This window comes from Chanos chanos, chromosome 2 (genome assembly GCF_902362185.1).
Source record: "Chanos chanos chromosome 2, fChaCha1.1, whole genome shotgun sequence".
In the NCBI taxonomy this organism is placed as follows: domain Eukaryota; kingdom Metazoa; phylum Chordata; class Actinopteri; order Gonorynchiformes; family Chanidae; genus Chanos; species Chanos chanos.
The window spans coordinates 7,516,272-7,543,771 of record NC_044496.1 but is presented as its reverse complement, the minus strand read 5'-3'; the positions used below and the strand labels follow the sequence as shown (position 1 = coordinate 7,543,771).

Below are 27,500 nucleotides of genomic sequence, written 5' to 3'. Positions count from 1 at the left end.
GCCAGCTGCCCAACTGTTTTCAATATTTCAAACTGAAATAAAAAAGAAGAAGAAACATGCCGTCCGTTCTTGGCAGGGCTTTTTTTGGGGGGGGGGGGGCGGGGGGGGGGCTTTTCATTTGACGTTCCTTTACTGTAGAATTGATGGAGAGATTGCATACAGACGTACAGAACGCGGCGTTACGCACCGACAGCGGAGGCAGAAACAGGACATAATTTCAATAATAAAGCAGCCCGTTTGCATTTAATGGTACTGGTGCTATTAATTAGATTGGTTGCCTTAGGCGAAAGGAATAAAGCAGGTTGTATGGTCCTTCCACCAACAATCAGGTCCCTGAAATGATTCTCTCCCCCACAAGATGAGATAGAGAGTGATTGGAGAATCTATTTTAAGGCTGGTTCGTTTTGCTTCTCAATAGAGCCCTGAATATGTTACAAACCATCTTGCTGAGGTGGGTGATTATGTGGTGCACATGTAGGGAGAGAATGGAGCGATGATAATATTATGATAATGGAGTGCGGTAGGTCTGTGTTGAAAGTGTGAATGAGCTGGATATTGTGTTGCGTCCTAAATTTACAACATACATTCTTCACGTATTCACCCTCGTCAGAAAGGCGTAGCCGAGATGCAAAATGTTCTGGGTTTTTTTTTTCTTTTCTTTTTTTAATTGAGGTGGGTGATGCCGTGTGCTTTCACGGAGGAAGAGGTGTTTCCCTTTATCCGTCATGTTCTCTCTTTTTTCTCACTCTCTACCTCTTTCGTTCTGACGCCCACCCTTGCTCCACCCCCCCCCCCCTCCTTTATCCCTCGCCTTGTGCCCCTCCTTCCCTCTCTCCCTCTCTCCTCTCTCCTCTCCTCTCCTCTCCTCTCCTCTCCTCTCTCTTTCTCTGTCTCTCTCTCTCCCTCACTCTCTCTCTCTCTCTCGTCTTTCCCTCTCTCTCAGGGGATTGTGTTGTGTTTGAGGCCTATAAGGAAGTGTTTCTCTACTGCTTTAATGACTCTCTCTCTCTCTCTCTCTCTCTCTCTCTACACTCACACACACACACACACACACACACACACAGGCACAGACTCTTGGGTGCTGGAAAAGCCCATTAACTCTATTGAGCCAGTGGTTCAGTGTTGCGGTGAGAGGGTGATTTGAAGTTACAGGCTGATGAGACAGTAGGGCGGTATCCAGGGCCGTGCCAGCGCTGGGCTTTTAATGAGGGGGTCATTTAGCAGAGGGGGCTGCTCGGGGAGGGGCCAGGTTAAGAGGAGATCAGGTTCTTTCAAGTGGAGAATTCCAGACCACCAATAGAACAGGAGTAAACCACTCATGACCAGGGTCCTGAGAGAGCAGAGTTTTTTTTTTTTTTTTTTTAAATATCCGCAGACTCCGATTGGTCGGCTCTGAAAAGGACGGCCATGTTGTGGCTGGGTTTATGGGCCATGGAAATGTTAGCACAGAGGCCCAGATAAAGCAGTACTGTTATTCTTATTGAGCTCAATAGGCTGTGACATTTCTAAACACACATTTTGTGAGGGGATTGGGCAGATACATTTTCATTCCTTTTTTTTTTCTAAAAGCGCAACATGGATGATTTGCTTTACTGGATTTTCTTTCCTTTTTTTTTTTTAAACCGTAGATGTTTGTGTCTTAATGCGAATCAGGCATTTGTACATGATTGATTTATCTAACAAATGCTCAGATTTATTCCTTTTTCTTTGACTGTTTTTTTCCCATCAGGAATAGAGTTTTTTTTTTTCTTGTCAGATATAATCCTGAAGGCTGAAAAGGCTTATGTGATGGCAGTCTAATGAGGTATCAGTAAAACATCAAAACTGTCCCACTTCCATAGGATGTTTCAGGCCCAGCACTGGACTCTGGTTTTTGGCCCCTGTGGCCTGGGAACACCAGGGAGGCAGAGAGAGAGAGAGAGAGAGAGAGAGAGACTCTTTGACATGATTGTCATATAGAGTTTTCTTTCTTGTGGATTATTAAAAGCGTTTTTGTTTTTTTTGATGTTTTTTGAAGTTCTCTAATGAGCCTGTAGATCACTGGTTGGTCATTATTATAAACAAAAGGCTCTCTCTCTCTCTCTCTCTCTCTCTGAGATTCTTCGGGTAAAACACATTAAAACACACACACACACCCACACACACACAATATCCATAATAACAAAAGCTACAAAAACAACTCCAAAGAACACCCCACTGCTAATTAATTTCAGATTCTGTGCGACTATACATCACAGTCTCATTTTCTCCCTTTTTCGTTCCCTCTGTATTTTTGCTGTCCCTCACTTTCTTTTCTCTTTTTCAGTCTCTGTTCCTCTATTCCTCTAGCAGTCATTTAAATAATCTCTTAATTTTCAGCATCTGTTGGGCTCTAATGGGCCTCTCTGTAATTAGACTTGGATGCTGATGTATGTAGAGTGGGGGGGGTGAGAGTTAAAGGGAGGGGTGGGGGGGTCGCAGAAGGGGCTCGGTGTGGATGTTAAGAGGAGAATGCCTGAATCCACTCACTGACGCCTGGGTATGAGCCCAGGGGTACGCAGACCCCCTGTCCGGCTTTGTCCTGGGGGTGTTCAGGGCACATGGGTGGTGCGGCGTGGGGGTTGGGGGGCGCTTCACAACAAGAGGAAGATGGTATAATGAGTGACAGGCTTTTCCCACACACACACACACACACACACATATACACACACACACACACACACACGGCTTCATTTTACCCACGCATTCTTTTATGCCGGGCCGTTAATTCCCTTAAATCTCCAGTGCTTTATCTCCAGCCATAATGTAAAGCTCCATGTGTCCGTGGGCTTGTATGGCTGGCCGGCCGTTACTGTTTACAATACGATGTTATTAAAGGAGAGTCTTATTCATATTCCTCAGAGCTCCTTTTGAAAGACTCCTTTCAACAATAAGGTGTTAATTAGTCCAGGGGTCCTGTGATCCACACCGGACCTCTAACCAACCAACGCCACCCCCCCCCCCCCCGCTCCATGACATTAGAGTGAGATCAAATCCTGTGAGAAGCTTCTGCTTTCTCACCAAGCTCTTCAGATACACGCACACGCACACACACACTCACACACAATGGCAGCCGCTCTTAGGAGCACGGAGTGTTTGTGTAAACCCTCTGGAAGAGCTCCATTAGCCCTTGTTTGGTTGTTCAGTATGTTAAATAGATTTAGTAAACAATAGAAATTTTTCTCAGTATCAAAGACAGGTCAGAGAATACTGTGCTGTTGGAGAGAGTGGTTTTTTTTTCTGACTGTATATGGGTACACATTTGTCTGTGTTTGCTTTTGTCTCTGGTTTAATAGATGTGTGTGCGTGTTTGTGTGTGTGTGTGTGTGTGTGTGTTTCTGTAACTGTGCCCTTGTGTCTTTATCATGATACGAGTGTGTACATATATCCATTCACGTTTGAGTATTATCTTTTAATGTGTTTGTGTGATGTGTATATTTGAATATTGCATATGTGTATAATTCTACTCTGTGTGAATATGTGGCTTATGTCGGAGTGGGAATCTGGTGTTCATCACCTTGTGTGTGGGGGTGTGTGTGTGTGTGTGTGTGTGAGTGAGTGAGTGAGTGTGCATGTATGTGTCTGGGCCTCTCTGAGACAACTTTAATGACATCCATCCATCTAAGTTTATTTAGCATTGCATTCAGGCTCCATCAAATCAATCAATAAAAGTGTATTTAGGACAGCACGAGACTGCGCTGCAGAGTACCACAGAAAACTCAGAACCTACAGGCAACTGGCAGAAATCACCTTCCCTTACAAGCATACTGCAGGTAGAGCACATTGAGAGAGAAAGAAAGAGAGAGAGAGAGAGAGAGAGAGGGAGAGAGAAGGGTAGGATAAAAGGCAATAATATGATAGTGTTAACCAGAGAGATTGAATTAAATGTGACTGTGTTGTTACAGAAGGTGAAAGACAGAGAGGATAAACAAACCTTTTCTCTATTCTGGAGTATCCAGTTTCTACCTGATATGTGTTTAGCTCATTTTGTTTAAATGTGATTCACCATTATGGTTTCTGAATTGACCGAAAATGAACTGAAAATGAAAATGAATTGAGGTCTATCAAAATCCTGTCAGGAAAATCCAGATCAGGAAGATCCTCCATCACCTGAGACGACTGATCAGATTCCACCGCTTGACTGCATGGGCGTGGTCTAAATTCAAGAGAAACACGGGGAACCGTAAGTCTCTCTGCGTTCAGGCTCAAGCGTTAAAGCAACGGAATAATCACGACCGTCGGAAGACAGATTGCGGGACAGAAGGCATTCTCTGTAAAATCAACAGTCCCTCAGCCTGAACAGGTTAATCACAAAGAGGTGTGTGTGTGTGTGTGTGTGTGTGTGTGTGTGTATGGTGAGGGGAGAGGGTTATAAAACAGCACATCTGCATTAAAATGCCATCTCTGAGTTTCCCACAGCTGAAAATGGCTGTTTCAGGGCGGCTATTTAAAGCCTGTTGAAGCATTGACTCTCACCGCTGGAATAGCATCATACACCTTATGCATTATTTATAGTCACCGTTCCCATTACTCTGCCTTACTGCCAGAGGAGAACCTTTTTCCTGATGGAACAACACACCTACCAGATGATGTCACAAGTCTTTGGACGCCCAGAGGGGTAAACGAGCTGGCAGAGAAATGGAGAGAGAGAGAAAGAGAGAGAGAGAGAGAGAGAGAGAGAGAGAGAGAGCAGTGGAAGGTGGCGATAAAATAAAAAAAAAAAAAAAAGAACCCTGGGAGTTCAATGGGGCTTGTTAATATAGCTGTAGGTTGGAAACGTTAAGGCTGGTGGACGGGTGTGTGCGTGTGTCTCCGTTTTGGGACCATTAACCCTCCGCGCGTCGGCGTGAGACTCGCGCGCGCAGCCCCATATGGACGGTTGACGTTCATCAGAAAAGATGAATGACAACACCCCGGAAAAGTGCCTCGCACGCCAACCCGCGCACGGATCTCACTTTCTTTTATTGTCCATATAGGTGTCACATGAATCTAATGTTGCACTAGCGTGTGTGTTCAAGTTTTAAATCATCACCACCACCCCCGCCCCCCCCCCCACTCTCTCTCTCTCTCTCTCTCTCTCTTTCTCTTTCAGTATCTCTCATGTTTTCTTTCATTGTAAGTGATTTGATTTAGTTTCTTGATATCATCTGATGTTGGATGGCTCTTCCGTGCGGTGCTTTGTTGAGACCCTTTGAAAACGCTCCTTGGGGAATTTTCTGGAATCCGAGGCGTAAAAAGAAGTAGGGATGAGATGAGGACTTTGACCAGCTGTAGCAGATTATGGATGTAGTTGGATCAGGCTGGGGGTTGCAGGATGCCAACCCGCTCAGTAAATCACCATTAGCTGCATGTCAGGGCTTTGATTTCTTTTCTCTGGCAAAGTGTCCTCCATCGTGCTGGTTGTGTGGTATTGGTCATCTCTGCCTGTGTGCCCTTTTGTGTGTGTGTGTGTGTGTGTGTGCATGTGTGTTTCTGTCTGTTGCCTGTGGCTGTTGCGTACGGAAGTGTATGCATGCACATGTATGAGGAAGCGTGTGTGTGGTCTCTGGTTGTCACGTATGGATGTGCATGCATGCACATGTGAGTGTGTGTGTGTGTATGTGTGTGTTGTTTGTGGCTGTTCAGTATGGATGTGCATTTGCACGCGCATGTGTGTGCGTGTGTGCGTGTGTGCGTGTGTGTGTGAGTGTGCGTGTGTGTGTGTGTGTGTGTGTGTGTGTGTGTGTGTGTGTGCGAGTGTGTGTGCGTGTGTGTGCGTGCGTGTGCGTGCGTGTGCGTGTGTGTGCGTGTGTGTGTGTGTGTGTGTGAGTGTGTGTGTGTGTGTGTGTGTGTGTGTGTGTGCGTGCGCGCACGCATGCCTGTCAGGGCTCGCGTCCATAATTAGCTGGGTTTAATTTACAATGCTGGGCTGCACTGGGACCAGGCAATAGCTAATAATGTGAGAATGTTTCTGAACACTTGGCACACTGACACTCAGAGAGGAATAATGAACTCTCTCTCACTGCTAACACCATACATACACACACACACACACACTTTCTGGTTAGCATGCATGCCTGTAAAGGACAGCGTGTGCGTGTGCGTGTGTGTGTATGTGTGTGTGTGTGTGTGTGTGTGTGTGTGTGTCTCATTGAAAGAATATCTAATCAGAGCTTGTTTTGTGGGTTTGCTTCATTTGTGGATGTTTGTGTGTTTGAATGTTTATATCTGCTGACAAATGGTTTCTCTCTCTCTCTCTCTCTCTCTCTCACTCTGTGTGTGTGTGTGTGTGTGTGTATGTATGTGTGTGTGTGTGTGTGTGTGTGTGTGTGTGTCTGCGTATGTGTGTATGGTCTCAGTGTTACTGAGTGATTTCAGTTTTAATCTGAACTGTCATTTTTTCTTTTTAATATGTATTGGCTTGTATGCATGTATTTCTGCTTGCATATACATTTATGTGTGTGTGTAGTGGCTGCAGAGGTGTGGGCCTCTTAGTGCTGTGCATGTTTAATGCATGAGGGCAGAGGGCAGGGGCCCGTGAGGGGCCTGTGTGTGTGTGTGTGGACAGTGCTGACTGTCCACACATGCACACACATACACACAATGCAGGAACCATGGCAATTAGAGCTGTCCATTTCTCTATCGGCCAGTTGGTCCACTCTCAGTCACTGTTCAGACAGGGTTCCAACCCAAGAACTACTGTGCCTTAGAGAGTGTGTTAGTGCGTATGTGTTGGAAAGAGAGGAAGGAAAGAAGAAAGAGAGAGAGAGAGAGAGAGCAGGGCCGTGATGCTGTTGGTCATGCGTGCTGTCTCCAGTACACTATGTTCTGTGCACTCTCCAGTCTACCTGTGTTCTCGCATTCTCTCCTGGGGAAATAAGTTACCAACAACAGGACCTGCTGCCTACTCATTTGTCCTGTAGCTGTCTAAGGCAGTTTGCAGGTGACCTCTGGCTATTACTGGCCCAGGAAACTGAGTAGCTAATATATGTGGTGTGTGTGTTTGTGTTTGTATGTGTGCGTGCGTGTGTGTGCGCGTGTGTGTGGCAGGGGTTTGGAAACAGTGAGGGAAAGAAAAGTCAAGACAATATGTATGTGAGTGTGTGAGACAGTGTTGTGATTGTATCTGTATGTGTGTGTGTGTGTTTGTGCTCTGTCTATACCCTTGTGTTGTTTTAGAAGCTCTCAGTCTTGTTTGTAGAGATGCAGTGTAGTTTAGGACCATTCCCTTTTCACTATTACTGCTACTGCTACTATATACCACATGGAGAACATGTTTAGAGACATGGCATGTTTATTTGTTTGTAAACATTGGCTTGGCTTTACCGCTCCACAAATACATGAGCCTCAAACTGGAGTGTGACCACGCTAGGTTTGAGAAATGGAGACATCATTTCACTTTTGGTGAAGAATTCACACGGATTCACGTTTCGAAGTTTCTAGCCATGGGAAGAAATATGAAGAAAGAGTAACGGAAGCGTGTTTTATATATATATAAAATTCCATGTCATCTCTTTGACATCAAATTATGATAAAAGCCACTTTCATTGATGTGTGTTAGTAGCTTTTGATATCCTACTTTGCTGTAAATGCCTTAACCTTTGAAGTGAGATCCTTCGGGTTGAAGGAATTTGAAATCAGCTTGTTTAATTATTAACTAGAGAGCTGGTCTCGCTGTGGCTGGACGTACTGGGCGGATGGGTCAGGCCGTGTCAGACCAGCAGCACGTTTCTCATTAGTCCAGCAAGGGAAAAATAAGCAGATCTTAACCGCCATCGACACTCGACGCGGGAGAAAAGAAGAGAAAATCTCACGTCTTCGTCCTGCAGAGTCAGTCAATGAGAAATAAGTCGATGTCTTGGAAGGGATTATATCCATGATTTTTTTTCCCCCCACTCTTTCTTGTCTCTGTCTTTCCCCTTCTTTTCATTTTCACGGTACGAGCAATCACAAAAACACATCACAAAAAAAACAACCGTGTGAAAGCTTAACTTAACTCGCCAACGGATAGCGAGAGCGTTTCTAAAACCGGAGGGGGTGGGGGGGCTTTTAGAATCGAGCTCGGCTGAAACAAGCGCACCAGTTGGCGAAAACAGACTACAAGGAGTGTGTTCGGTCCCCTTGTTATGCTAAGAGTGTTACGCAAAGTCCTGCTTGGTCCGAGTTAATTACGGGTGACATTTAAAGAAGTGCTCTTGTCTTGAAGATGGTAGTCAGGGCGGTGAAAGGGACAGCCATGATGCTAATTGAGTTTGTGTTTTTTCAGCTCCGCCCCCAACATCACAAACCCTCTCACAGCTTGGCGTTCCTGTGGGAGCAGAAACACATTAATCCAGAGAATGAGGGAGGAAATCGTGTGTGCGCGCGCTGTTTTGAGGGCTCTCTCTTTGAGATGTTGATGGTATTGCTTTGTGTCCTAGAGTGTTTTTTTTTTGTTTTTTGTTTTTTTATCTGACCACAGCGCGATCCATACTTCATTTCACACGTATGAAGAGCTAACACATGCTTCGGTTCTGTGTAACGGTTCTGGTGGGTTGGGCATGCCGAGACGATTTCACACTCTGTATGATCCCAGAGCCATGTGAATAATGCCCCTTTGTGCCTGTTTTGAAATTACGCGCAAACGCACACACGCTCACGCTCACACACACACACACACACACACACACACACACACACATCAGAAACAACTGATGCTGAAAGCAGCTATGATGCAGCATGTCCTAGAAAAGATAGGAAATGGAATGATACTCTGTGTGTGTGTGTGTGTGTGTGTGTGTGTGTGTGTGTGTGTGTGGCCACTCTCTTGCATCACTGTCCGATCCCACCTGGTCCGGTGGTGGCTGGGCTGTTTAATCACAGGCTAAGATAAGGGGTAATTGTGCCTCATTTATCTGTTTGTGGACATGTGGCTCTACTCTGGGTTCCACGAACATCTGCAGAGGGAAACTCTGCTGTCATTACCGCTCTGACAGAGAGGGCAGTGCAATTTAGCCCTGACTCACATAGACACAGTTGATGTGCAATTTATGTAAGTGTGTGTGTGAGAGAGAGAGAAGAGTGAGAAAGAGAGAGAGAGAGAGCGACAGAGAGAGAGATGGTTATATGGGAGTGACTGAGTGTATGTGACAGAGCACACAGGCTATATAATGGAAAGTGTGTGTGTGTGAGTGTGTGTGTGTGTGTGTGTGTGTGTGTGTGTGTGTGTGTGTGTTATCTAAGAGTCTGCCCAGTGCGGCTGAAGGGCAGAGGCACTGCTCTGAGGATCACTGTTAGGCAATAATGAGAAGTCAGCCTGCTGCCATAGTGATTACAGACAGAGACATGCAGGTAATTATTTAATCATGGAGCTACTCTCTCTCTCTCTCTCTCTTACACACACACACACACACACACAGATACACACACACACACATACGCACAAGGCCATGTCTTTGCTGCTCATTTCGCATATTGAGTTGCCCCCACAAAAAAAAAAAAAAAGAAAAAAAAAAGAAGCACAAAATGGAGAGATGCCTGACTGCCAAGGTGCTCACTGTTGACAAAGACATAGACCTCTCTAAAGAGAGGGGCTTTTATGCTCATTTACAGTTTAGAGAGAGCATCTTTCAGTACTCCCTGACCTTCAGTCCAGCCTTTCACATGCGCTTCCAAAAAAAAAGGCCCTTTGTGTTGTTGATTCACGCTAGCATTAGTGCTTCTTAAATCCAGTGGCTTCCTCTGAAAATGTGTCATGTGATTAATGAGTCGTTCTTTTTTTTTTTTTTCAGTTGTTTCTCCCGTGTTTGCTTGCGTGTCTGAAGAATCGTAGTCTAACTGTGAAATTAACCCTCAACTCTGTCTTTTAGTCAAAGTATAAAAGCATAATAATGCCATAATTAATAGCTCTTGTCTTTTGTCTTCCCTCTCTCTGTTTCTTCCTCCCAGCGATGGCGGACTTCCACGTGCAGCCGCGTTCGGTGCGGGCAGAACTGGCCGGAGTCGGGCGGTTTCAGTGCCAGATTCACGGACTTCCCGAACCCGTCATCAGCTGGGAGAAAGACGGACGTCCCGTGGACACGAAAGACAAGAGGTAGGGGCCTCAGAGACTCTCCCTCACTAAATCAACTCTTAGATGGAATTATTTCTGTGGCAGGTTAGAGAGGAGAGTTTTCGCTGTCTGCCTCAGAAAACCTACCTCATCCTGAGATCATCCTGCTTTCCCATACAGACATGTCATTCACAGAGTGTTACAAAAAATACTATGAAAAAAGCCTCAGTGCTCCTCATGACTTGAGGAAGTGAAGGGAGCGTGACTTTTCACTTTGTACTTTTCTCACTCACTCTCTCTCTCTCTCTCTCTCTCTCTCTCGCTCTCTCTCTCTCTCTCTCTCTCTCACTCTCTCTCTCTCTCTCACTGTGTTTTGCACTTTCTTTCTCACTCTCTGTGCCCCTTTCTTCCTCAGGTTTACGCTGTTGCCGACAGGTGTGTTGCAGATAACAGGTGTGAGGCCTGAGGACAGTGGGCTTTACTGTTGTGTGGCCCATAACAGCGCAGGAGTGAAACACAGCACTGCAGCCCGCCTCACTGTCTCAGGTCTGGCTGCAGCACACACACACCATCACACACACACACACACCATCACACACACACACACACACACGCACACATCATCACACACACACATGCACACACGCGCGCGCACACACACACACACATACACACACACACACACACACTCACACACATCTGCATGCATATACACCATCACACATACAGACACACACACGTGCACACACGCGCGCGCGCACGCACACACACACACACACACACACACACACACGCACACACACAAACTCACGTGCGTACATACACGCACACATCTGCATACGCATACACTATCACACACACAGACACACACACACACACACAGGCACACACTCATACAAACGACCACTCGCACGCACGTGCAAACACGTAACTGCATGTAAGGTATTAATGATTCTCTCTCACTGACAGTACATCTGCCTCATTTCGTTTGCCCATGTCTCCATCTTCCCGCTTCTTTTGCATTTTTTATACCCCCCCCCCCCCTCTTTTTTTCCCCCTCCGTCTCTCCATCCAGGCTCTCAGACCTCTGTTTACAAAGAACCCACCATCCTTGTGGGTCCGGAAAACCTCACTTTGACCGTTCACCAGACCGCTATCCTGGAGTGCGTCGCCACGGGATACCCGCGGCCTATCGTTTCGTGGAGCAGGCTGGGTAGGAATCTCCATCTTTTTCTCCCTCATCTCTTCCCCTCCGAGACAAAGCCCCTGGGCTTTAAAAAGCTCTGGTTCCCTTGTGCCGTGAGGAAGCCTATGGAAGGCTTTTATCTTCCCTACACCTCTGTCTTATTCGCTGCTTGCCTGTCTAATTCTGTGTCATCTGAAGCCCTTGTAGAAACAAAAAATAAAAAGCATACACACTTTCTCTCACATCTCTCTGGCTTGATAGCGGAAAGCGGAAACCAGGTTGGGTTTAGATGTGTAGGTACATGCTCAGAGACGGTAGAAGGTGTCGTGAATTTGTTTAGTATACATATTAATGGATGGAAAGCATATGGTTTTGTGATGGCGGAGGAAAAGAGCCTTTTTCTCTGCTTTTTCCCTGTAAAGATAAGGATGTCATGAATAGGGTAGTCTGGCATTGTGCAAGGAGCTGGGCATTGATTGTTCGTGTGCACACACAGACACACACACACACACACACACACACACACACACACACACATATATATGTATACATGTTCAGCTTGAAACTCATATATTTCTCTGTGTGCTCTGTGTGCATGCTTGTGTTTGTGCATGAACATTTGTTTTTGTGTGCATGTATGAGGTTGTATTTCTGTGCTTGCTGACATGTGTGTATATTTGTGTTTATGAAGGTGATTGTGTGTGTGTGCATGTGTGTGTGGGTGTGTGTGTGTGCCTGTTTGTCACGTTGACTTCCTCTATATTGGGAATGGACTGCATCTATCTCATTATCCTGTTGTGTAGCGATGTACATAAATTTGGATGGAGAAACCTGCTCTCATTCTGAGGCGCTAGAATATTCTCTCAGATTTATGATAAATCAAAATGACACCTAAATGACATTTAAATGCTTGAACACTCAAAAATATCATTGTGGGGGCTTTTTTATATCTGTTTCAGTCCCCTCCCCTCTCTCTCTCACTCTCCCTCCGCAATTCTATTGGCCATCACTCAAAATCTGCCTGGACCAATTCTTTAATCTGCTATCTGCTTTTCTGAGCTGTTATCCCATTTGATTTGCTGTTCAAAATGTAAATTGCATCTGCTGCCTTTAAGAGAGTGTAATCAGATTGTGGATATTGCCCTGCACAATGTTGCTGGAATTAAATGCTAACGGAATGGGATTTGAGTGTATTAGATTATGGTGAGAGAGAGGGAGAGAGGAGGAGAGGACTGGGAGAGAGAGAGAGAGAGAGAGAGAGAGAGAGAGAGAGAGGGGGGGGGTGCTGTAGATAAGCAGGATAATGAATCTGATTGGTTTCCATCAGTCAGTGCCTGACGTTATAGTCAACGTGTCTGTTTTTTTGTTTTGTTTTGTTTTTTTTTTTTGTTTCTTTAATTCTGCGATAGTCGAGGAAACAGCAGGTTTCTATCTGTCTGCTCTGACGCTAACCAAATTACTGCATCTGTCTCTCTGTCTCTCTCCCTCTCCCTCGTCTCTCTCTCACCCACACACACACACACCCCCACACACACACACACCCACACACACATGCACACACACACGCACACACACACACTCAGGCATCTGCATTCATTCAGACTGTATCAGTGTCAGCGCTCTCTCTCTCTCTCTCTCTCTTTTTCTCTCTGTGCTGGGAGACACTGCACTAGGAGAACTGACCAAACGGAACCGAAAACACAGAATCTGAACACGCACTTTTTTTCTCGTGTTCCGTACGGGTACTGAACCAAACAGAACAGAATCCACGTTGCGCGTCGGTACGTTTGCTTTTCCGTTTGACATTTGAGCGTTGTTCGGCCCGGCTCTGTCGTGGGTTACAAGATCTCAGTAGGGTAGGAGATGAAATACGAGTTTGTTTATTTGGTTTGTGACTCTGGGACTCAACTCAAGGTCATAAGAGAGTGAAAACTGCTACAGGCTGTCTGCCTTGTCTTTACAGATCGCTCCAGACAGAAAGAGCAGACGGGAATAGGTTGCTGTGAGGATGTTTATATCATGTGTATATGTGTGTGTATGTGTATGTGTGTGTGTGTGTGTGAGTGCTATTCTTAAATTACTACTGTCTGTCTCTGTATTGCCTCCCTGTTCATTTTTTACAATTATGTCCAGTTATGTGTTCAAAGCCATGTCCAATGTAGCGAAGAATCGTTTACTTATAGTGGAACGCTATTCAAATAGAGGGAAAGAAATGGCTGTGTGTAGGGCAATTCAAAATAGGTTTTCATGAACAGCTGTATTATAGTTCTGAGGCTGACATGCACTGTGACACGCTTGAGTTTGAGCTTTTTGAGTCGTGGACTTCTGGTCTGGTTTGTCTAAGCTTGAACGTGATGTTAGCGTGGCTTCTCCACACTTACCACGCGTCGCAGAACAAGCACACAAAACAAGTAAACAACTCAATAAGATCCTCCGAGCAGCAGATTCCTTAAGAGATATTTTTTTTTACTCAGCAAGTATTTATCCTTTATAGCATCTCGTGAAAAATACGATGCTGTTTTAGTGAAAAATTTAGGCTGAGTTTCTTTTTGGTGTCCTGAGACGAACGTCAGGGGACAAACAAAAATATTACAGACTACAGTTATAGGTACAAATAAAACGTTTGATATCCAATAAAAAACCAAAACTGGGCTGACCCGCTGTGTTCCCTCGAGTGGCTGTGTCAGCCAAGGTCACTCCTCCTCTGGCTGCTCATCGTTGTCAGGTGCCTGTGTGGTCTACCGAGAGATTTCAGCAAAGCTGTCACCTCTCTACACAGTTCAGTGTGAGGCAGTGCCTTTGAACACACCATATGAAACATGTACAAACCTTGTCCATTGCATGGCGGAGACCTAGAATGGTACAGGCAGTTGGCGATTTGTGGGGGGGATGAGGGAGAGGGGGGGGGGGGGGGTTGCCATCCCCCTTGTTAGCAAAGCGACCAAAATGCATCCCCCCCTTGTTAACCGGCCATCCCCCTATGTACTCTGTGGAGTGGTGTCAGTGACCATTGGGCCATCTCACCTGTTGGCCATTGGGTCATCCCTCCTGTTAAAAAATAACAAATCGCCCACTGAGTACAGGTAACTATGCATCCAAAATCAAGAGACAAAATGGGGATGTAATGGCATATCCAGTTTATAAAACAAATAATAATAATAATAATAATAATAATAATAATAATGATAGAATTCAAAAATTAAAATGCCAAGACTGTTCAGAAACGTGGGCGTCATCATTGTAGAGCGTGACCGAGTCAGCCAACAGCTGTTAGCCATTTAAAAGAGGCCGTGCAGAATTAACTTATGCCTTAGCTACGACTGTGACTAATACCCGGCTGACTCTCCAGGTTAATCCAGAGAATAGGAGGGCAAAACAGGTGACTGCAGCTGACACCTGGAGAAGGAATCATACCAGACCAATAACGTTTATTTGAAGTTCATAAAGCGGCTTTGGTTGATTCAGCCTGTCGCATTTCAGGGATGTGACAGACTGGCTGTACCCTTCGCTCTTTCCTCAGCCTAAGACCTTACTTGATGAAATCTGTGAAGTCATTGAGAAGGAGTCTGTTTGAGGCATTCACGCATGTCAACAATCAGTCATGGGAGTGTTGGGACAAGTGTTGGGGCCAATTCTTTTTTTTTTTTTTTTTTTTTTGGGAATATTGGCTTGTTGACTTTGTGCAGTAACTGAACGTTTGGTCAAAACCGATGCATGGGCCGAAACGGGCCTTTCTGATATCGGTTTTATCTTGTGACAAACTGTCTAAGTTCAGCTAAAATGATCATTTATATACCTACAGTATATATTTGGCTCCACAACAAAGACATAAAAGCCATCAGTTTCACTTTCTTACACAGCGTAGTTTTGTGTGATGTTCTGGTATATTCACTTGTGTATTGGTGTGATCCACATATGTACGATACAAGAAGAAACCTCCAAAGTCTTACATCCCTTTGGGCTGAGTGCCACTGACTCAGACTTAGCCATAATAACTGACGACTGATCTAGGATCAGGTCTGACAGCTCTTTTTACCTGGAGCCCAGTGTTAGGGAGAATTAAACTTCTGTGAAAGCCACACAGGTATGTCAGAAAACGAGTGAGAGGATGAGAGGAGAGAACAAACACCCTCTCTCTGTCTGTCTCTCTCCCTCTTGCTCTCTCTCTCTCTCTCTCCCTCACACACACACACACACACACAATGGAGCCATAGCAACAAAATTATTTCATTTGCGTCAGTGGAGTCACAGCTTGTCTTTGGAGTGGTGTTTTTCTCCTGTGGCTGTTGTCATATATGCCTAACATCTTCTGTCAGCCTTGTTTTTATTAGCGTGATCTTCAGACATACTCTCTGTCCCAGCATTGAGTATTATACAACTGCTAACTGTCAGACTGCCCCCTCAGGCACTGTGTGCTATGAATACACAACAAGACCTTTATCAAAACAGGCATCAAACCAGATCCATTTCATAACAAATATAGTGTCTTCTTAATATGACTTCATCAAGGGGTAGACTCTTATGCTTCCATCTCGGAAAACAAATATTTTGTTGGTCATGTTGATTTACAGTAACTATGTAATCAATTATTCTGTTGCTCTCTGACCTCCTTTCCTGTATTGTTTTGAATGAATTGCTTAAAGTGTAATTGTGTGGAATGCGCTTCTAACCCAGGAGGTGATTCTAATTTCAAATTGTAATCCTCTCTCTCTCTCTCTCTCTCTCTCTCTCTCTCTCTCTTTCTGTGTCCCATTCTTCTCTCTCTCCTTTCAGACGGGCGTCCAATCGGGGTGGAGGGCATTCAGGTTCTGGGGACGGGAAACTTGATGATATCAGATGTGCGAGTCCAGCATGCAGGCATCTACGTCTGCGCAGCCAACAAACCAGGAACCCGTGTGCGCAGAACTGCCCAGGGCAGGCTGGTGGTCCAAGGTGAGCATCCTACCCTTTCTACTCAGAAACTGCCTAAAAACACCGCCTCTGTAACTGAGTGTCAGGCCGATTGTGTTTAGCATCATAATAAGTCAAAGTTCTCGTATTGTTCATTTAGAACAATACGTGAAGGAGAGTATGTGAAGGAATTGCGTATGATTCAGTGTGGTTGAAAATAATTTTGCAAAGCAGAACAACTGGATTTTTAAGTTGCTTTGTCCTATCTTTCTAATTGTCTATATCTATCTATCTATCTATCTATCTATCTATCTATCTATCTATCTATCTATCTATCTATCTATCTATCTATCTGTCTGTCTATCTATCTATGTATCTATCTAATACTTAGCTTCAGTTCTGCTGGCTTCACTGTAAATAATTTCACTTGTGTGAACATTTTCCAATGTGGGCTTCTGCTGAATTCCATTTTGCCTAGACCATTCCACTCACTCAAGGCATTTGACTAATATGGTGTATTTGGGGGGGGGGGGGGGGTTGAGGATGAAAAGTCGTTTTCATCAATGAGATCTTGCGTTGTGGTCACCTTAGCAGGAAATGTTCAGCATCTGCCCGGTGCTTCTATCGACCAAGGGCCCTCGCACTTGGCCTGAGCCGGCAGCAATAGAGAAGCACGGTCAATATTTCATTTAATCTTCCTGTCCAGGGGAGGACGATCCCCCACGTGAAGGCACCCTGTGTGAAATCCACGCCGTTAATTACGCTTTAGCTTCTCCTGTTTCTTCTTCTAGAAAACCAAAATATGAGCCCTGTGGTTAGGTTTGTGGGGTTTTTTTTTTTAAATTCATTTATTTATTTTTCTGAAATTGTCTGGCGGTTGTGGTTAGATATGTGAACGTCAATTCAAAAATGTCTAGTGGTTGTGGTTATACGTACAGAGGTATTGTTGAGGATGCCCAGGGGTTATGGTCAGATGTGTGTATGTCTCTTTTAAGATTTTAGGGGATGTGGTTCAGGAAGAGGTTCACTAGATTTAAATGATGGTTGAAAGAGCTTAGTGGCAACACAGTTCTGTATTACTGTAATGTGGTAGTTCTGTTGTGATAGGTGTAGTGTTGCTGTAATATGTGTCATGTTGTAGTGTTGCTGTGATAGCTGCAGTGATGTGATAATTGTAGTTGTTTTGTGATAGCTGTAGTGGTGTAGTACTGTTGTGATATCTGCAGTGATGTGATAATTGTAGTTGTGTTGTGATAGCTGTAGTGGTGTAGTGTTGTTGTGATAGCTGCAGTGATGTGATACTTCTAGTTGTGTTGTGATAGCTGTGGTGGTGTAGTGTTGTTGTGATAGCTGCAGTGATGTGATAACTGTAATTGTGTTGTGATAGCTGTAGTGGTGTAGTGTTGTGATTTCTGCAGTGATGTGATAATTGTAGTTGTGTTGTGATAGCTGTAGTGGTGTAGTATTGTTGTGATATCTGCAGTGATGTGATACTTGTAGTTGTGTTGTGATAGCTGTAGTGGTATAGTGTTGTTGTGATAGATACAGAGATGTAATAATTGTAGTTGTTTTGTGATAGCTGTAGTGGTGTAGTGTTGTTGTGATAGCCGCAGTGATGTGATAATTGTAGTTGTGTTGTGATAGCTGTAGTGGTGTAGTGTTGTTGTGATAGCTGCAGTGATGTGATAACTGTAATTGTGTTGTGATAGCTGTAGTGATGTGATAATTGTAGTTGTGTTGTGATAGCTGTAATGGTGTAGTGTTGTGATTTCTGCAGTGATGTGATAATTGTAGTTGTGTTGTGATAGCTGTAGTGGTATAGTGTTGTTGTGATGTCTGCAGTGATGTGATAATTGTAGTTGTTTTGTGATAGCTGTAATGGTGTAGTGTTGTTGTGATAGCTGCAGTGATGTGATAATTGTAGTTGTGTTGTGATAGCTGTAGTGGTGTAGTGTTGTTGTGATAGCTGCAGTGATGTGATAATTGTAGTTGTGTTGTGATAGCTGTAGTGGTGTAGTGTTGTTGTGATAGCTGCAGTGATGTGATAATTGTAGTTGTGTTGTGATAGCTGTAGTGGTGTAGTGTTGTTGTGATAGCTGCAGTGATGTGATAATTGTAGTTGTGTTGTGAAAGCTGTAGTGGTGTAGTGTTGTTGTGATAGCCGCAGTGATGTGATAAGTGTAGTTGTGGTGGTGTTGTGATAGCTGTAGTGGTGTAGTGTTGTTGTGATAGCTGCAGTGATGTGATAATTGTAGTTGTGTTGTGATAGCTGTAGTGGTGTAGTGTTGTGATATCTGCAGTGATGTGATACTTGTAGTTGTGTTGTGATAGCTGTAGTGGTGTAGTGTTGTTGTGATAGATACAGAGATGTAATAATTGTAGTTGTTTTGTGATAGCTGTGGTGGTGTAGTGTTGTTGTGATAGATGCAGTGATGTGATAATTGTAGTTGTTTTGTGATAGCTGTAGTGGTGTAGTGTTGTTGTGATAGCCGCAGTGATGTGATAATTGTAGTTGTGTTGTGAAAGCTGTAGTGGTGTAGTGTTGTTGTGATAGCCGCAGTGATGTGATAAGTGTAGTTGTGGTGGTGTTGTGATAGCTGTAGTGTTGCTGTAAGCATAAGCGGCATAGTACTATTGTGATTAATGTAGTGATGTAGTGTTATTGTGGTAGTTGTAATGATGTTATGACAGCTGCTGTCTTGTTGTTGTAGCTCTAGCATAGTGATGAGTGTAGTGCTTTGTGATAGCTTTAGTGGTGTTGTGATAGATGTTGTCTTGTTTTGATCAGTATGTTATTGTTGTGATAGCTGTTGTCTTATTGTATTAGCTGTTGTCTTTTTGTAATAGCTGTTGTCTCGTTGCGATAGCTGTTGTCCTGTTTTGTTAGGTGTAGTGTTGTTCTGCTAGCTGTTGTCTTTTTGCGACAGCTATTGTTGTGTAATGATAGCTTTAACGTTGTTGTGATAGCCATGGTGTTGTGATAGCTGTTGTCTTGTAATGATAGCTATAACATTGTTGTGATAGCGATAGTGTTTTGATAGCTGTTGTCTAACTGTGGTGGATGTAGTGTCGTTGTGATAGCTGTACTGTTGTGATAACTGTGGTGTGGTTGTGATGGCTGTGGTGGTGTTGTTGTGATAGGTGTAGTGACATAGTGCTGATGTGATAGATCTCATGGTATGTGCTGTGAAGCTGGGGAGGAGAATGGATGTGCTCTAGACAGATGGCGAATGCAGTGGCCTTTTACTCACTGCAGAACACTTCATTTACTGTCGAGAGGGAGGGAGGGAGAGAGAGAGAGAGAGAGAGAGAGAGAGAGAGGGAGAGGTGGGGGGGAGTGAGAAGAAGAGATACAGATGGGGACGAAAGTGCAGGAGGGTCAGGGAGTGAGAGAGGGAGTAAGAGAAGAGATGAATAAGAGGTTTGAGAGCAAAGAAAAAAAAAGAGTTCTAGGGGATGGAAGGAGAGAGAAAAAGATGAAATAGGGGGATAGAAAGAGGTATGAGGTTAGTGAAAAGGAAAAAGAGAGAACGCAGATGAGAGTTACAGCACAGTTACACATCAGTAGTCTCTCTTGCCCAGCAGCCCTCCTTTCTCTCTCTCGCTTTCTCTCTCTCTCTCGCTTTCTCTCTGTCCACCGCAGTGTTGAGCGGAGCACACAGGGGAGAAGGCAGTACGGAACGCGGTGCTCCTAATCCGCTTTGTTCCACATTTAGCTCCACATTGGAGTGCTCTGTCCGGAAAATGCTCTCACCAGCTCTTTGTCTGCGTGAGCTGCCCAAGCCCTGACAGCCCCTACATACCATTTAATACTGCTAATATTTCTCCTCAAAAAAGACAAAGCAGCAACAGATGTGACAAAAACGAGAGAGAAGAGGGGAAGAGAAAAAGATAAAAAGGGAGCCACCGACAGAGAGAGAGAGAGAGAGAGAGAGAGAGAAGGCGGGGGAAGATGGATAGAAGGGCTGACATGTAAAATCAACTGTTTGAAGGAATAGACGCAGGGCGAGCTGAGCGTTGAAGGATTGAGTGATCTTTTAAATGCAGAAATGTGGACTCTAATGGCAGTCTAATGCCACACAAGGGCTGGCGAAAGCCAAACGGCCGCTTTCTCTGTTGGTGGTTGCCAATTTATAAACATTTTATTGCCTTAAATAATTAAAGCTATAGCTGCACAGAGTGACAGTGTTGATTTGTCTAATGACGGGCGTATGGATATGACTGTTGCAGCTGTAATTGCGGCAGCAGAAACTGCAATATCCTTTAATCAAAACTAATCGGTAGCCAATCACAAACTTCCGGCCAAACTAAAAGCGGCCTAATTAAGGAGTAATAGGCTATTGGATTACCTACTGCTCTCAGGCGGTTAGCAGTAATGGAACTTGGCTGAAATAAATAAGAGGTTCTTTGGGATGTGGGAGTGGTAGATTGTTTTACAGAGAGAGAGAGAGAGAGAGAGAGAGCAAGAGAGAGAGAGAGAGAGAGGGGCCATCCTGCCCCCCCCCCCCCCACCTGTTCTTTTCTTTACCTTTAATCTATCTTAATTTGCCATCAGTGTCATTTATGGATTCACTGTTTCTTTCTCTCCCTCTGAAAGCTGTTTTTCACCCCCCACTTCTAATCTGGTTAATCTGGATTTCCGTGGAGCTCATTTTTGTTGCCACCTACTCTTGTCACAGCACATTCATAAAGAAATGTGATCAGGTTGGATTAATCCCAACAGACCCCCCCCCCCCCCCCTCTCCTTCTCAGTGCTCTTACTTACAGCTGCGTGAGAGAGAGAGAGAGAGAGAGAGAGAGAGAGAGGGAGTGTTAAACAGATTTCTCATGCTATTTATTTCTTTCACTGTATTTCTCATTCTGTCATTCCCATAGTATGTACGCCCAGAGAGGTTCAAGGATATACATAAAAGCCATTAAAACTGATTACGTTGAACATTGTTGCCTTAAGAGCTTTATAAGATCTCTCATAAGAAATACTGGTGCTAAAATATTTCCTAAAGTGATTGCAGTTATTTGCTGCCATTGTATCCAAGGTCATTTTAAGACCCTTAGGATCACTGCGAGGTGTGTTTAAACTGGACTGGCTGAGAGCTGGTTCAACGATGAGTGTCTGAGAGTCACTGAATGTGCTGTTCAAGAACCTTGTTTCTTACAGTGTATATTTGTGCTTGGAATGTTGAAATGTGTAGGTAGAGCCTGCTTCAACTCTTGGTAAATGTGTGTGTGTGTGTGTGTGTGTGTGTGTGTGTGGGTGTGCCTGTGTGTTCCAGTCCCGGCAGAGTTTGTGCAGCCACCTCAATCCATAGCCCGTCCGGTTGGCACCACTGCCATCTTTACCTGCCTGGCACAAGGAGAGCCTGTCCCCCAACTCACCTGGCTGAAGAACGGAGAGATCCTGGAGCCCGGAGGGCACGTCAAACTCAAGAACAACAACAGGTGTGTAAATAGCCCTGTTTTTCAGAGTTAACTTCCACGGCATTTAAAAGTGTCTTTGCTAAAAGCCTCTTCTTTAAAGAGCGCCGAAGTGCGCTGAATCGGTTTTGATTGTTTAGAAACGATTTTGATTGTTAAAAGCGATATGGTAAAAGTGATCTTGTTTGGGAGACTGAAACATCTCATAGTAATAGAAAATCAGTTTTTACACCACAGCATAAGCTACCATTCCATTCCACTGTATGAACAATGTTATGTCTTAATGAATATTTTAAAATAAGATTACATCTGATTATTTTTTTTTTAATCTTTTGTGAAAATACTTTATCATTAATTCAAGCAGTTTGCGCAGTTCTCCACTAGAAAAAATACCCACCCCCCTCCCAAACAAAACCTTTAGTGGCTCACTACAACTATTTTGAGGCAATTGGATTTGTTCACACGGCTGTCGTCTTCCATTTGCTTCCACCCTGTTTATTGTGTTATTTAACGGTGTTAATGTGAGAGAGTGTGGAGGAGAGCGGTGTTTCCCCCGGTCCGTGCGGTCAGCACGGAGGTGTATTTGATTAAAGCGTGAACGGTGAGAGTTGAGGGTTGGGATAGCCGCTGAAAAGACGTGTGTATGGAGCATTGCTACGTTATTGTTGTCGGCAGCTGCCGGTGTGAAAGCAATGACTCTACATTTCTCATTCAGGTCACATTTTATTCTTTCACCACAGATAAACCAAATGAGAGACATGCCTAGTGCCTTGGACATTCCACATAGTTTACTGAAGAATTTTTTTTCTTTATTCCAAGTCCAACCAAAATGTCTTGTCAGTTCGCACCACGTCTTTGTGGATTCAGGAGATTTGAGTGTTACACTTAAATACTGAAAGTGACACACACTATGGTCCGTAAGCCTAACGGCATTTGTTTTATGACTTAAGGGGAGTTTGGTTATGTTTAAAAGCACATTTGTAGCAGGAGAGATAATTCATCTCAGTAGGATTAATATTTATGAGGGCGGAGAGAGAGGGAGAGAAGATAGATTACATTTTATATGCAGAGAAAACTGAAGATCAATTGATAAACAGTGAAGAGGATGAGATGAATGACCTCAGAGGGATGGGCGGAACTGTGTGGCAGGGAGAGGGAGAGAGAGAGACAGAGAGAGAGGGGGAGAGAGACAGAGGGAGGGAGAGAGAGAGAGAGAAAGAGAGAGAGAGAGAGAGGCTTAGAAACTGAGAGAGAGAAACAACAGAGAGAGAGAGCGAGGGAGAAACAGAGACAGAGAAAGAGAGAGAGACACTGACAGAGAGAGAGGGAGAGAGAGAGAGAGAGAGAGCATTTGACAGTAGTCAAGCTCTGTGATTGGTGAAATTAGGAAGGCTGCAGTTCCAGTGACATCATTAATTAATTAATTGGCTGATAATGGGAGGGAAATGAGGCTGTTCTTCATGACTTATGACTATGCGCATACGCATAAACAAGTGTGTCCCGATGTTAGAATGACACTTTCAGAGGTTGTCTATGTCTCCTTATTATGTATTGAAAGACAAGGTCGTGTTCATATAGCATAGACAGCACTATATGTTTGTGAGCATGTACATGTGTTAGTGAGTGAGTGATTGAGCTTGTGTGCATGCTTCTGAATGTGTTAAACTAAATTAATGTGTGTCTGTGTGGCAGGGGTTGCATGTGTTTATATATGTGTAAATGGTAATGTGGTTCTTATGTGTGTGCACAAGTCCAAATATGTTTGAGTGAATGAGAATGAAGGTGTGTGTGTATACGTGTGTGCACATGTGTGTGTGGGCGTGTGCGTGGGCAGGCTCCTGTATGTGTGTGTGTGTGTGTGTGTGTGTTTGTGCCTGCCTGAGTGTGTGTGCGTGCGTTTGTGCATGTGTGTGCATGTGTGTGTGTGTGTGTGTGTGTTTGTGCCTGCCTGAGTGCGTGTGTGTGTGTGCGCGCACGTGCGTGTATGTGTGTGTGCGTTTGTGTGTGTGAGCATGCTCCACATTCTCTGCCTGACTACAGAGATACACACCCAACTCCTTCCAGCCCTCAGCCATCTCTCATCATGTTGACCTTCAAGAGAACATTTGACAAGAAAAGAGAGAGAGAGGGATCGATTGTACTTTTCACACACACACACACTTGCATGTACACGCATTAATCACATGACACACATCTGCACACACAAACACAAACACATTCACGACCATGTTGTCATTTGCCCCTAGAGCAAACACAAACAAGCATATATATTTGCATTTTTATGTGCATACATCTCTTGTCATACATGTGTATGATCTGAAATTTACCCTTGTACTCTCTGTCCCTTTGTCTCCATCCCTCTCCCTCTCTCTCTCTATTTCTCTCTCTCTCTGTCTCTCTCTCTGTCTCTCTCTCTCTCTCTCTCTCTCTCTCTCTCTCTATTTCCCTCTCTCTCTCTCTCTCTCTCTCTGTCTCTCTCTCTCCCTGTTTTGCTTTGTCTTTCTCTCTTTCACATATCCACTGACCAGCAGTCTCCAGGTGGAGCAGACTTAGACTGATTGATTGAATTAAATGATATAAACGTTACAATGCGATTTATATTGAAACAAGGTATAAGTAGTTTAAGTGGTCCGATGGAATGCGTACAGGGCCGCTGTCCTTATGTACAGAGGGTAAAAAGGAAACACACGGCCATATTTCAATATTCCTATGAAACAATAAAATAGGTGATGTTAGTGCGTGTGTGTTAGCGATGGGGAGGAATTCTTTGTAGTCAGTTACTCATTTTGTAGAGTCTAATTCAGTTATTTAGTAGTCACTTAACACGCGAAGTTCAAAGTGAACAGTTTTAGTCTAACAGAGCAGTACCAATTGCTGATCTGTCGGAAAGGAGCTTTCAGTAAAAGATGGATAAGTAAGACTGATTTTAAAGTTTTATACCTCAGTAAACCCCCAAATACCAGTATCTGTCAAAATTCCAAAGTGGATGGAGTATGATATTTTGTAAAAACAAAACAAAACAACACAACACAAAATAATAACAACAACAAACCCCACCAGTCTGACACAGAAAAGATGTTCATTTGAAGGTTTCTTATTCTCTGATCCATTAAGGCTGGCTTATTTGTCAGCAGGCCCCCTGAGTCACTGATTAATTGTTCATACAGGCGACTGGTTAGTTGACCATGAAAAATTAGACTTGTGCACATCCCTGGTCCCTGTGTAGGCTGCCTATAGCCACAGTGTTTGCCTCTGTTTGCTGCATGTGTGTATTCTCTTAGTGTGTGTGTGTGTGTGTATTCTCTGAACATGCTGGAGCAGATTTGCTGACTCGGGTGGTCTTGCAGGTGGGACTAGGGACAGAGAAGGGCACATTTGATGCTCTGTGTGTGTGTGTGTGTGTGTGTGTGTGTGTGCGCGCGTCCGGACGTTTGTGTGTGAAAGAGAGAGAGAGAGTTCAGAGGGTGGGGTCACAGTCTCTTCATAAACATCAAACACAATTACCCTCTCTGTAATGAAAATGCTCCAGTAACCTCCATTAAACACAGGGCATCCAAATCTGCTGCTATGAATTTGTGGACTCGGGGTCACTTGGGTGTGTTTTAAAGGACTGTAAGACTTCTCTGCAGGTTATCTATAATCTGCGGCACTATTTTACTGTCTCCTATGTGTGTGTGTGTGTGAGGGAGATGAGAGGACAAACTTTTTTCTTTAGTTTTGCTTGAGTTGTTTTACCCAGATACTGTGTACTTACATGAATTAGGTACGCATTGTGATGTATAGTTGCTTTTTTTGGTGAGGCTCATAGTGCGCAAGTATGCGCGTATGTGCGTGTGTGTGTGTGTGTGTGTGTGCGTGCGCACGCGTGTGTGTGTGTGTGTGTCAGTGAATAGTGTGGTGACTCTATGTGCGATAATGAAAACAGAACCTGTGATCCCTGGCTGAATGACTGAGTGGATTGAAATCTTTGTGACAGGGAAATTACTGCAGTGGCGAGGGTGCTTTTGGGTGGTGGTGGTGGTGTTTTTGTAGCTGTACCCACTGAAAGAACATACCTACCCCCCCCCCCTTTTTTTTCCCCTCCTTTCTTCCCTCAGTATGCTCTACCCCCTGCACGTCGGCTTGGTTTTTAGTGTCTCTTGATTCTAGAGTGGTGGGGACCTGGGCACTGGCCTTGACCTCTGACCCTGCCTGCAATCAGTCATCTCCTTAGGCCCTTTACTGAGCACTGAGACAGCTTAGCGCGCCTCCCTCTGTCTTCAAAGCTTCTAAAGCTTCTCCCCCCCCCCCCCCCCCTCCTCTGCCCCCTTCTCTCCCCCCCATCTCCACCCCTAACAGCTCCCCGAGGCTCTCTCTGCCTATCTGTCCCTCTCTCTCTCTCTTTCTCTCTCTCTCTCTCTCTCTCTGTTCTGTTCTTCCCTGGCTTCTTGTGGTGGGAACCAAAGTGACTGACCTTAGTTCTTTTGCTTGGTGACAATTTTGCAAAGCCAGCCACCCCTCGACGACATGCACGCACACACACGCACACACACACGCACGCACACACACACGCACACACACACACACGCCAACCTCCTTCTGACTGCAAGCCCTTCCATCAATCTGAGCAGTGTCCCTGGGCTGGCCAGTCGATGATGCTGTCAGCCTGCTCTCTCTCTCTCTCAGAGGAGGACGAGGCAGATGGTCCTAACTGCCCTTTCTTGGGTTTTTGTCATCTTTTTTTTCTCATTTCGTGGCTGTGTGTAGGTGGTCTTTTCATCACTTTTCGTCCTGCGAGGTTAGCTGAAGTTTATTTTGATTTATGGTTTTCTGATGAGGGGGCTGGGACCCAGGTAGGCGACGCAGGGCAGAATGACACATTTATCTGAGGAGAAAACTAATTTTGAGAAGGTTCAAGTGCACATACAGCTGTAATAGGCTATTATATTCATGACTTTTTACTTTGACAGTTGAAACTCTGAGAAATTACACCACTTCTCATTGAGACAGCACGCCGCAGGCGTGCCCGCGGGAGACCTCTCGGCTGTTTTGTCAGTAGCATCTGATCGAGTCGCACGACTGAAAAAAACACTTCATCCATCCATCCCCCTCATGAGAGCTTGTCACCGACACCCTGTCAGACAGGCAGGACTCAGGTCAAGCTGCTGCCATTGAAACCTGGGGGTGGGGGGGGGGGGGGGGGGGGGGGCAAAGGGTGGGATTGGTTTGTCTCAGGGTAGGAGGGGGGAAAAAAAAAAAACGGGCCTACTAATTTTCCTTGGAAGTGTGAGGAAATTGATTCCTCCTGGATCACGGTGACTTCAGTCAATATGACCGTGCCTCTCCCAAACCCGGGGGTTTCGTCCGCCCATGCCCGGTACGCCGTTAGAAACCAGCCCCCTAGACGGCCTCGCTTCGCTCACGCAATATCAATTTTTAAAAAGGTTATAGAACGATTCCGTCCTTTTCCAGATATTTCACCTAATGCTCATGGACCTAGAAGCACAGCCTTCAATCTTGATCATCTTCATTGAGAGCACTGAAGCGTAAAGCTTGGGTGGAGACCCCATGGTCCAAACTTTGCTCCTGCGTCTGCTCGTCGAATGGAAATGCAGGACTGTCTCCTTATGCTCCTTTCGCTCTTTGAGTGATGTAGATAATATCTCTTTTTTTTATTCGAAGCGGGAAGTGGTCTCTCTGAAGCATCTCTCTGTCTCTCTCTTGCTTTCTCTCCCTCTCTCTCTCTCTCTCTTGCTTTCTCTCCCTCTCTCTCTCTCTCTCTCTCTCTCTCCCTCTCTCTGTAGCTTGTTCCCTCTTATCTGTCAGTTTCTGTCAAGCTAACATCTCAAGCCTAAAGATCATGCGCTGGAATACGTGTGCTCTCTGTGTGCTTGAGTAGAAAAACACATACTTTTCTCAAGTCACACAAGGTTTCAAGAACCCACAGCGAGGTAAAAATAACAGAAAAAAAAGAAGTAGCTGCCACATTGACGTTGATAAAGA

The 27,500-nt window shown here is 44.7% G+C and overlaps 1 protein-coding gene across 1 annotated transcript in view; it reads left to right on the top strand.

The window, feature by feature from the left end:
* Nucleotides 1–27,500, top strand: part of igdcc3 (immunoglobulin superfamily, DCC subclass, member 3) — a 57,781-nt gene that overhangs the window by 22,511 nt on the left and 7,770 nt on the right. The window contains exons 3-7 of the mRNA XM_030794146.1: nt 9,925–10,069; nt 10,443–10,573; nt 11,103–11,240; nt 15,987–16,145; nt 21,377–21,542. Coding sequence (XP_030650006.1) covers nt 9,925–10,069; nt 10,443–10,573; nt 11,103–11,240; nt 15,987–16,145; nt 21,377–21,542 — 739 coding nt within the window. The remainder of the gene's footprint in view (nt 1–9,924; nt 10,070–10,442; nt 10,574–11,102; nt 11,241–15,986; nt 16,146–21,376; nt 21,543–27,500) is intronic.